At 36.2% G+C, this 12,258-nt stretch overlaps 1 protein-coding gene across 3 annotated transcripts in view; it reads left to right on the top strand.

Moving 5' to 3' along the window:
* Positions 1 to 12,258, top strand: part of ZDHHC2 (zinc finger DHHC-type palmitoyltransferase 2) — a 57,277-nt gene that overhangs the window by 33,886 nt on the left and 11,133 nt on the right. For all 3 annotated transcript variants that reach the window (XR_004315424.1, XM_032468661.1, XM_032468663.1), the window contains 7 exons: positions 1,065 to 1,185; positions 3,133 to 3,202; positions 3,860 to 3,892; positions 6,210 to 6,330; positions 8,508 to 8,640; positions 10,615 to 10,741; positions 11,016 to 11,108. Coding sequence is in view for 2 of the 3 variants with exons in the window: in XM_032468661.1 (XP_032324552.1) it covers positions 1,065 to 1,185; positions 3,133 to 3,202; positions 3,860 to 3,892; positions 6,210 to 6,330; positions 8,508 to 8,640; positions 10,615 to 10,741; positions 11,016 to 11,108 (698 nt within the window). In the remaining variant the exon portion in view is untranslated. The remainder of the gene's footprint in view (positions 1 to 1,064; positions 1,186 to 3,132; positions 3,203 to 3,859; positions 3,893 to 6,209; positions 6,331 to 8,507; positions 8,641 to 10,614; positions 10,742 to 11,015; positions 11,109 to 12,258) is intronic.

Genomic DNA, 12,258 nt, shown 5'->3' on the forward strand with positions numbered 1-12,258 from the left:
GTTTTCAGCCAAATTGTTTTTCTTTCCTTCATTGACATACTTAGGTCATTTTTTAAAAGCTAATAAAATGAAAACACCTAAACAATCACTCGGCCAAATAGAAACATTATTTATGTTTTCGGTGTCTTCTGTGTTCTCCCATGTTGTATTTCCCTGCATTTCTCAGTATAGCTATCCTGAGTTTTGTATTAATCATTTCCTTGTTTTTCTTTATAAATTTATCATATATATGTATCTGTAAACAATAATACAGTTTAAAGTGTATTTTACTTATACATGTATCAATACGTTGAGAGTCTGTTGTGCACAACTGTATTTCATTCACTGTGAGGTGCCGTATAGGATTCAGTTATTTAGATACATCATACTCCTACCTATCTATACATTATCCTTTTCATGGACATTGGGTTGTATTTAGTCTTTTATATTTCAAAAAAGGATGCTGTACATGCCTCCTTAAACACACTTATAGGAGTTTCAAACAGACTTTTAAAACCGTTTTTTATGATTATCAAGTTGAGGAGCCCAGATTTTTGTTTTTCTCAAATAAGTATTTTTTTTAATTGGATGGGCCAAATTGGCAGGACAGGAAGTAAAGTTAATGACTAGTCCTTTTAAGTCCCAGTGAACTCATGGAATGATTATCTCTAAGTCAAAACTCACTTCGACGAGAACACACGCTTGATGTCTTTCTATTCTTGTTTCTAATTATAGCCAATTGAAAAATGCATCCATTGAGCCGAATTTATTTTGCCATTTCATCTATTAATGTAACTAATATTTGGATAGAACTCTACAGTTTAGAAAGCACTTGTACATGCTGTATTTCTCTTGATTTTCACAAATATCTGAGAAAGTAGGTATGATTATTTCTTTTGTTAGATTTATAAACTAATGATCCATGAGATTTAACAGACTTGCTCTGATTTCAAACTCTTATTACCTCTCTGAATATATATGTCATATACCATTAATATTTTATAAACACCTTTTTGTGGGCATAGTGGATCAATATGTTATCATTTCTTTGAGAACACTGATTAAAATTTAAATTTCTTCCACAGTTCCATCTGTCTTACGCAGAGAAAGAACTGCTGGAGAGAGAGCCCAGAGGAGAAGCCCATCAGGAAGTTCTCAGGCGAGCAGCCAAGGACCTTCCCATCTACACCAGGACCATGTCTGGAGGTAGATGGCAAAGAGTTTTTGGCGGGACAGGTTTTGGTGACTGTTAGAAAGCGTATTTATACTGGAAACGATCAAACACTCACTGAAACACATTGTGTTATGACCTGGATCATTATTCAGTCAGCTCCATAAAACAGAATGGAAGCTTGAATAGTGCTCTGGCACAGACATCTCAGCCAACTCAGAACTGGCTTTGCTTCTTATTTTACCTTCCTGGTTGTGCTCAGTGAAGGTGTTGGAACAGCTGAAATCTTGATGTGTGGTTGTATTCAGTTTTAAAGGTTTAATTGTAGACCTTCCTGTTCTTTTTAATTTAATTTAAAAGAGCAGTATCTATAATGAACATAACATTGATAATTTTACATGAATTTAAAAGTTATTATATAAATTATACAAAACTTAATTCAGGTATGGATACAATATCTTTAAAATGTATGGTAATTTTTAAATAAAGGCAACTTAATAAATGTCACTTGGGTCAAATTTTTTAGGTAACTTAGTAAGTATCTAATTAAAGAGATGTCTTGCAAATTGAACATATGGACCACCAAAATTCACCTGGAGATTCTGTGACTTTAGACCCATGTACCCATTATGGTAACCACTAGTCCTTTGTGACTACTGACGACTTAAAATGCGACTATAAGTGTAAAACACATGACAGGTTTCAAAGACTTGGTATGGAGAAAAAAGTAAAATATGTCACTAATATTTGTATATTAATTATATATTGAAATAATATTTTGAACATATTAGGTAAAGTAAAATATATCATTAAAATTAATTTCCCCTGATTCTTTTTACTTCTTTTAACGTAGCTTCTAGAGAATTTACGGGTACTCACAGGGCTCACAGTGTATTCCTTCTGGATGGCACGGCCTCACGCTCTGATTACTCCCCAGGAGCCAGTGGTACCTCATAGCTTCCCTTGGGGTGCACCTGGGAGACCTGTGCCTTCAGGAGATGAGCAGCCCGTGCCACTCATCTCCGGAATTCCTGGAAAAGAAAGTCATAAGGGGACGATTAAGAACTTATTTCAGCAATGAAAACAACTCATCTTGGCCATTGTTGTCTTATTAAAAAAAAAAAAAAGCAAGAAGCAAATTTTATTCTTAGTTTATAGTGGACGTTTCCTTTTTCGGTCATTCTAATGTTAGCTAATATAACCTTGGCAATTGCTCACCAGCATTTTTTTTTCCAAATTTTAAATTCATTAGTTTGGTTTTTCTGTGGTCCTACTGGACTGCTCACTTAACTACTTTCCTGTAGTTTTGGTAAACTGAGTGCATCCTGTCAGGCGCCTGTGTACTGAATGAGCATCTCGGCATCAGTCATCCATAAGACACAGCTGGCCGTTGTCTTTGATTAGAGAAGAAAGGAGCAGGACTTTGGTCCCAAGAATCAGAATTCTCTACTGGAAGTACTTCTTCCACTACTCGCTTCTGATCTTGTATCTCACCCAGCAGACAAGATGTGAGCTCTTTCCCAGTTTAGGCAACTGATTGAGTTTACCCACAAATTTCTAAATTGTGTTTCTCGTAAAAGCTGCTAAAATGTGCTTGTATTCTCACCTAATTATCCTGGCAGGCACAGGGGATACATTGATTTGAGAGAGACCCTCTGTGTACTTTGATAGACGTGGACATGGTAGCATCCTTCGTGAGCCTTACTAGGACTACTTTATGAAGTATCCGTATACTCGAGAGTGCCTTCGAACAGTTTTGCCCAAAAGATTTTCTTTTCTTGGGAAACCTTTTCAGAGAACTGAGGCTGTAGGCGAGTTGTTCCGTTTTTGTATTTACTCAGAGTCAAATATGTCACTTTTTTACCAAATTTAAATTCATTATGCTTGTTAGAATTTAAATTTGGATAGATGATTAAAAGCCATATCATTGTATATTCAACTCACTGTAAAATCTGAGGCTAAGTGGAGCTTTTTGTTCGTAGCAATCCGCTATTGTGACAGATGCCAACTCATAAAACCAGACCGCTGCCATCACTGTTCCGTCTGTGATAAGTAAGAACACCTTTTACTTCTAAAATGTCTACATGCTGGTGCTCTTTTTATATAATGTGTTAATTTCCTTTTCTGAGTGTGGCTGAGGACCATGATGAATTGTCCCTTTTCCCCCCGATTCATTTGGACATGAATGAAGTGCATGATTTTTAGCAACTCAGACTTGGCTAGTTCTAGTTAACAAATCCTTATGTAACTGAGTTCCATCTTTATAAAGATGATCAGCTTCATGACAGTCTGGTGTTATATAATTAAAGGTCCAAGGACAGTACTACTTGGCTTAAGACTGGACATTAACAGAAAAGTTTTATCCAGACTTTCTGTAAATACGTTGACATTTTGCACTTTCTTTAGCATAAGATAGTTATATATTAACATACTGCATTGTTTTTAGAAAACGAGTTATTTTATTTGCACCTTAAAGCTTGTGTATGTTGAATTTAAAGTCCTATTATTGTATCATATATAATTGGCCACAGGGTTTGTTTTAGATGAGGACTTGTGCTATTACTCAGTTTTTAGATAAGTAAATAATCTTGCAATATTTTACTTGCCACCACTCTTTTGAAGTAACTGTTTTATATTTCCTTTTTATAATGTATGGGGATTACAGTTTTGTGGGATGTTGAGTTTTGTGTGTGTGGTTTTTTTTTTTAGATGTATTTTGAAGATGGATCATCATTGCCCATGGTGAGTATGGCCCTATGCTTAAGTTCTTTCCTTTATAACATAATAAGTTGAATCATTGATCTTTTTAAATCGTTTTATGAATGATATCTTGCCTTTGCTGACCTAGGAGGTCCTTTCAGATTTAGTTTGTGATATTTGTTTAGTTAACTCAGAAGAACCTTTCTTTATTCAGGAGAGTTTCCATGAAATAATTTTAACACCAGTTGGTTTACAATGTAAAAGTTATTTTCTCATATTTGCTCAGAGCAAATGCGTTTCTTTTTTGCATGTGTATAAACACAGAAATTCTGAAATACTTCCCAGAAATTACACCAAAATGTACACATAAATTATACACAGTGCTTCACTTGAAGTTTTTCTAATAAAGCTGCCTGTTTTTAAGAAAGTAAAGTATTATTAAAAATATGTATTATTACTGTATTTCCTCAAGTATGAAGTACATATCGAACTCTAAAATACTTGGTCATTATTTACTGACTTTCTCTGACAAATTACACCATGCCCCTAAGTAGAAGTTAAAGTAGGCTAAATTAGATGTTGTAAAAATCTATATTCAAAATCATTTTGCTTTCTATAAAAATGCTATTTGTCATCTGATACAAAAGCTGCTTCTTACATTCCTCTTGGAAGAGAAACAGTCTTTCCTATTCTCATGTTCCCCTAGTCCTCAAAAGGGTCATTGTCTTCATCCACATGGTCCAGTCTTAATGCTCTCAGCCTTTGTCTGTCCATTCTCTCCTCCTGAAACCAGTACAAGTAAGTGAAGGGAATGTCCCCTGTCCTTTTGTAACAGAACACAATTAGATGAGGCTTGTATGGAACTGTCTGCAGTATTCTTTCTTGCCGTTACTTCCTTCAGATATCCTAAGAGGCAATCTCAGTAACTGGTTTGCACTCGTACTGGAATCTTCTAGAGCTGCAGATCTGACTGTGCTCATACAAGGTGCACGCACAATTTTTGCCCTCTTTATGAATTCATTTGCCATACAAAATACCCTTAAGTTCCAGCATGACTAAATCTAATGCTGTTCCCTTTACCTTGTATCTTTTGAGGGAGGAAGATATAAACATTTTTCATTTTCCCCCCAAATTTCTAGTATTTTCATAAGCCCAGTAAATGTTTAATTTTTAATTTTTTAATTAAAAATTTTTTTTATTGCAGGAACACTTACCATGAACTCTGTTCTCTTAAAATTTTGAGTGCACAATACAGTATTGTTAACCTTAGGTGCAGTTGAGTAAACATTTTTCATATCAGCATAGTTCCACTGTAAACATTGAGAAAGTCAATAGAGAGCGAGGTTACCTTACCCACATTAGAGCAGAAACAAAGGTATTTGAGGAGAGGAAACATGTATGTTCGATGCAATGGGTATGTTATACCAGTTAACAGAGTTAACCTTCCATCTAGGTCTTGTGTCATGTTTGTACAAGATCGTCCAGGAATTCCCTTGTCTTTATGAAAAAGGGAAAAAATTAAAAGCTTTGATAGAAAAATGACTATAAAGTACAAGTGGTATTTGTATTTATGTTTATTAATAAAGTAGTTGGAATTCTTACCGTCCCCACCCCCATCTCCAAATATAATGACTTCAGAGTAAAAACGGAGAATTATAAATCTCCATATTTGGAATCATAGCACATAAAGCTGGTGCTCAGAAAAGATCTCACAGTGCTTTTTTTGACAGAGAAGGAAAATGAAGTTCTTAGAGACTGTCGCACTTTATTAGGGCCTCATAGTTAGTTAGCATCAAATGTGCATGATGACCTGGCTGCCTGGCTCCCAGTCCTGTTTCTTTTCTTAAACCTCCCATTTAATGTACTTTGATCATCTGGTTGCTTCAGTGGTGCCCTAACGGCAAGTGGCTTGTGAAGAGACTTCATCTAATTTGGGAAAGCCTGAAAGATTTTTAAATTACTTAATCGTAGTTAGGAATCAAACCCAAAGGTAACATAGAGAAGAACTTAGAAAATTCCCCTTATCTGCTTGATATTAGTAGATTTCTCACAAGATCTAGGCTTAAGGCATGTGCTTATTTGAATAATTGGGCAGGAAATACAGTTACAGGGTTCATGATTGTTTGAAGCAGAATTACATATCAAATTTTAAAAAGCTGAACACAGAAATTCCTTTCTAGTGAAATGAATGTCTTTAAATGTTTGTATGTGTAAAGAAATCTTATGAGTTATGCTTAAAGAAACACCAATAAATTTTAAATGATAGGAGACCAAATACTTGTGTTAAGGTTGAACCTGTGTATACCTAGGGCGACAATGCAAAACTCATTGAAAATGTTGTTTTTTGTTTTGTTAACAGGGTGAACAATTGTGTTGGATTTTCAAATTATAAATTTTTCCTCCTTTTCTTGGCTTATTCTCTGCTGTACTGCGTTTTTATTGCTGCTACAGATTTACAGTATTTTATCAAATTTTGGACCGTAAGTCATTACCTTGGTGACTTTTTTTGGTATACAAAAATACATATATAGATTTTCAGTAGTGAATTAATTTAGGCACTAATGTTATAGACAGAGCTAATTTTTATATAATCAGTCCTCATTATTCGCAGATTCCGTGTTTGTGAATTCACCTACTTGCTCACGTTTATTTGTAACCTCAAAGTAAATACTCAGCATAGCTTTTGTGGTCATTTGCAGACATACACAGAGTAGGAAAAACTTGAGTCACCCATGTGCACATTTCTAGTCGAGATCAAACAAGATGACCTGCTGCCTTCCTGTTTGAACTCGCATACTGTAAATAAGTGTGCTTTTCAGTGTATTTAGTGCCATGTCTTTTGCATTTTTGTGCTTTTTTTGTTGGTGATTTCATTGTTTAAAAGGTCCGCAAGCGTAGCACTGAAGTGCTGTCTAGTGTTTCTGAGCAAAAGAAGAGGCTGTGATGTGCCTCCTGGAGAAAATACGTGTGTTTAGATAAGCTTCCTTCAGGCATTAAGTTATGATGCTGTTGGCTGTGAGTTTTATGTTATTTAATATATGTTAAATAAGGTATTAATAAGGTGATTATAAGCAGAAGCATGCATAGAACAAGGTTACATATTGATCATTTGACAAAAATGTTGTAACCAGAGGTTTGCAGGAATCTAACCCTGTATTTTCCCTGGAAGAGGTGGTTCAGGGTTCACAGATTCGGTGTTCATGGCAACTTTGTAGAACATCACCACTGCGAATAACGAGAATTGACTATATAAGAAGTTTTTTTTTTCCAGTATTTAAAAACAGAAGTATTTCTTTATGTGTAAAAAGATTATCAAACTGTTATGTCTATGATGTCCTGAATTGTTATTAGGTATATGCTTTAGGCAGCTCATTTTCTTTTCTGCACTGTATATTTTAAATGTAAGCAAAATGAAATTCTAATTGTGGTTTTTAAATACCCAAAGAGACTTAACTCCTCATGAACATCAAACAATAGTTTAAAAAAAAAAAAAGTTATCCCCTGCCAGAATTGCTTTATTACATGCATTAAATGATCCTTCATTTATGGTAAGACTTTCTGAATTGCTGGATCATTGACGTGAGATTCGAGCCACATTCAGTACCAGAGATTTATTGAGTGCCTACTATGTGTGGGTTACATCGCTAAGCGCTAGGAATACAAGGGCGAATGACCATGCTCCTCGCGTTCAAGAACACTTCCGTGTCCAGCGAGAAGAATGACCCCTGATGACTGTCCGAGAGCATATGCCTCACTGCTCCTCATTCCTGAGGATGGTTTCATATCCAAACCACAAAGGTGTGTGTGGAGGAATGATTGGTTTTCAGTGTGAGGACTCTGCTGTCAAAGCCGTCAGTGAGAGCTTGTGACCTGGGTCAGTCTGGCAGATAGTACAGGTCACTGGAGCAGCCTCAGCAGGGGACCCCTCCTAGCAGCTCAGGTGCTTCACTCAGTGTCCCCAAGCCTGCCATGCAGGAGGGAGGGCAGATCTCCTTGGACATATGCACAGTGAGAGGCAATCTGGTTTTGCTCCAGGATGGCTGTTTTCATCCAAAAGGTGTTGTAAGGTTTATGTTAGATAGGTGTTATACACGGGTGTTGACCTTTGCAGTGAAAACATTATTTAAAATCGCTTAAAGCCTTATTGTGGGTGTGTTGTATGTGTTCTTGTAGTTGATTCTTGTTTGTTTGTAGTGATGTAAAGCATCAATGAGAATAGTAGTTAACTTGTGCCAGTTCACCTTCATTTTCTGGCATTATAATAAAACTGTTTAAACGTCAGTCAATCTGGAATATGTTAACAAAACATTTTCAGAAAGTTAATTCAAAACTATATTCTGTAGCTTCCTTTTATCTTGCTTCCTACTGATAAAGTTTATACACATATTACCATAGTTTTTCTATGAATTTGGTGGTACAAAACAAACGAAATAGTCCAAATTTTAATCTTTTCCATATATATATATACTCATGTTATAGTAAACATTTATTTGAATCTGAAGATGTATTTTTTTCTCAAAGTTTTAACATAACGCCATGTATCTTTCTCCAGATCTAAATTTAAGGAAAAATTTAAACAAACAAAAATCTTATTTATAAACATAGGGAAATACTCATCCCTTTGACAAAACATTTTATTTTCTTCCTTTCTTTATAGAATGGCCTACCTGATACTCAAGCCAAGTTCCATATTATGTTTTTATTCTTTGCTGCAGCTATGTTTTCTGTCAGCTTGTCTTCTCTGTTTGGCTATCATTGTTGGCTAGTCAGCAAAAATAAATCTACATTAGGTGAGTATCCAATTCTTGTAGTTAACAGAACTTTAAATACAAAACTAGGCATTCATCAGAAGTTGCTATATGAGTAAATGCTAACCTGTCCTGAAACTGTAAAAATCACTCTTATTTCCCGTATTGTCTTGTGGGACAAATACAAATTCACTCATTCCATTTATTTTTTGACTGTCCATTGTGTGTGAAACATTGTGTATATACAGTGGTGAGCAAGGTTGAAACAGTCCAGAGACGGACACGGAAAGTCAGTAGCCAAACATGAAAGTGACTAGAAAATGCAAAGTGCTTTGAAGGAAACAAGATGCTAAAGTGTGAATCAAGGGCTAGAGGTGGTGAAGGGAACCTGCTGGGGCAGAGTGGTCAGGCAAGAGCTCACTAAAATGAAAAGTATTTAATCTAAGCAATCAGTCATGGAAAGAGACAGACCATCTCAGGCAGAGAAAACCGAATTCCAGAAGCCCTACAGAGATGGGGTGCAGCAAAAGCAGTGCTTTGCAGGCAATGTACAGCCATAAATGCTGACGGTAAAGCAGGAATTCCTCAAGTCAGTAACTTTACACCTTAAGGAACTACAAAAAGGAGAGCAAAGTAAACCCAAAGCTAGGAAAAGGTGGAAAATAATAAAAATTAGACAGGAGATAATGGGAATAGAGAATTTAAAAAAACAGAAGATCAACGAAATCAGTTAGTTCATTGAAAATATCAACAAATTTGACAAGCCTATAGTGAGAAAGAAAAAAAGAGGACTTCAATCATGAAAATCAGAAATCGTGACTCCCAGCTTTGCAGAAATGGAAAATGATTGTAAGAGAATTCCGTGAACAATTGTACATCAAAAAATTAGGTCACCTAGGTGAAATGGACACATTCTTAGGAACACGCAAACTACCAGTTTGACTCAAGAAGGAATAAAAACCTTAAATAGACCTGTAACAAGTAAGGAGATTGAATCACTAATTTAAAACCTACCAACAAAGAAACGCCCAAGACAAGATGGTTTCACTGGTGAGTCTACCAAACATTTAAGTAGAATTAACACCAATTTTTCTTAAACTCTGCCAAAAATTAGGAGAGAGGGAAATTTCCTAACTCATTCTATGAGGCCAGCATTGCCCTAATATTGTCTGACCAAAGTCAGAGATACCACAAGAAGGCTACAGACCAAAATCCTTTATAAATATATGTGCAAAAACCCTCAGTAACATCTGTAAACTAAATCTAGTAACATATTAAGAGGATTATATACCATGATCAACTAGGATTTATCCCAGGAATGCGAGAGTGGTTTAAGATACAAAGATCAATCAGTGATAATATACCACATTAATAGAACATTGATGACCTTGTTCAAGTTCCACTGCTGTTGTTTATTTTTTGTGTGATTTTGGGCAAGTCCCACAGCCCCTCTGAACCTCAGCTTCCATAAGCAAAGTGGGCATAACTGAATACAGCGTATGGTTCTGCACTGGATCCTGACTTGGACAGAGACTTTAAAGTACATTTTTAATCAGCTAGAAAAAACATTTACGATTGGATGAGATAAAATTTTAATGAAACTGGAAAATGGAATTTATTAACTGAAAAAAGGTTGTAGTCTCACTTTGGTTAAAAAATCCATATATTTGTATCTATTTCTAGCCAGCCAGCCAGCCACCTATCTAATAAAGATCTAACAGATGTAAAGTTTTCATTTATTTGCTTGTTGGCATTTTCTGATTTTCTTCAATGCATGTGTGCTGCTGCAAGAATAAAAGGGTAACTTAAAAATTAAAGTAGATCTAGTCATATTTTCTATTTGTTTTAGCAGAATAGACCATCTTCACTGCAGGGCTATTGGTAGGCACATAAGTAGTCAGGGGAAGCCAGCCATTGGTTTTCAGAGTTTCCTCATTCAACCTGGTCATTTCTGACTCTAGGGGTTACTGATTGATGTGCTCTTTACTTATGTGATTGCTCTCCCATCTCTTGTAGAGGCATTTAGAAGTCCAGTCTTTCGACACGGAACAGATAAGAACGGATTCAGCTTGGGTTTCGGTAAAAATATGCGACAGGTTTTTGGTGATGAGAAGAGGTACTGGTTGCTCCCCGTTTTTTCAAGGTACTTTGTTGTGAAAGTATTCAGCCTTTAGACTAATGCAAGTCATCCAACAAAAGATCTCTAATTCTGCATAAGAACTCCTATTTTTAAAAAGTATTATATTATGATTCACTGTTATATCCATATGGAAATCAGTTCGTCACATCATCACATCCCCATAAACATGCTGTATTGAAGGCAATGTCTGATGCACACATTTTGTCCATAATATAATTATGTTCTACTCACAGACGTCATCTTTTTTACTGCGCAATTGTGTTTATTTTAATTACAGTCTAGGTGATGGCTGCTCCTTTCCAACTTGCCTTGTTAACCAGGATCCCGAACAACCATCTACTCCTGCAGGATTGAATTCAACATCCAAAAAGTAATCCCGTTTTTTTTTGTTTTTTTTTCTATTTTACTTTCAAATAATATATTTTATCCTCGAGTCCTATGATTATATGTTCCTTTGAAAAAAAATTTTAAGAACTTAAGATAATTTACTACAACTGGTTTCCACTTGGGATGGAGGAGGGAGGAAAGTGTGACTGGGGAGGGGTCCCTAGAGGGCTTTAGTTACAATCGTACAATTCTAGTAGTCATCTGGGTGGTCAGTAAACAGGTGCTAATTCTCTATACACTTTGGTTTATTGAAATATAGTATGATTTTCTAAATGTAGTGCTTAAAAGAAAAAAATTGTAAGCCCAAGTTAGTCTCCTTATGATCAAGTGAGCAGCCAGGTAGACTTTCCCTCTGACCCTCCAGGTCTCTCCTCTCCGTGGGAACTGTTAGAAAGAGATCAGAAAAACTTCCCTGGATCAGGCCTTAGAAGATCAAATGGAATCCCAGCCACCTGCTTGATAGTCCTGTTAGCAGTGTGCACCGTGTTCCTGGTGGACTCTTTCAAGATCTCTAAGCATGATCTGAGCCACTTCTGTGGAGAGAAGGAGTCTGGGGAATTCATTATCTGGAGACACCGTCCTCCACGTTAAGTCTCTTGGCTTCAGTCTATCAAGCATTTGAGGAAGACCTGAAATTTGATTCTCACTTTGCTACTAACTGGCAAAAGGCAAAACCACCAAAACTTTAAAAATGCTTTATATGAAGTTTATAACTTTAAAACTTATGTTTTACATCTTTAAGACAGATTTTTGTATTTTGGAATAGGACCATACCTCTCATTTTTAAATGAAAGCCAATAGCAAAAGCATGATCATAATCTTAAATTTTACAGATTTTCCTTTTAGGAACACCTTGTGCACGGCACCTTTGCTTACACTCCTCCTGTCCAGTTCCCATTTCTCACTGATCACAGCCTTTCTCCCGTGGAGCCTGACATGACACCAGAATCCTTCAGAAGGCAGTGACCCTGGTAGCCATTCCAGAATCATTTAAAATTGTCGCAAGATGAAATCTATTTGCCACCTCATCCCCAGAGTGAGCTGTGTACAGATTAGGCCTTTCCAGTTAATGAGGAGGCCGTTCTGATCTGTGCCACAGGGACATTCAAGGCCACCAGAGTCTTACTGGGTCT

The sequence above is a fragment of the Camelus ferus genome, chromosome 26 (assembly GCF_009834535.1).
Source record: "Camelus ferus isolate YT-003-E chromosome 26, BCGSAC_Cfer_1.0, whole genome shotgun sequence".
NCBI classification, from domain to species: domain Eukaryota; kingdom Metazoa; phylum Chordata; class Mammalia; order Artiodactyla; family Camelidae; genus Camelus; species Camelus ferus.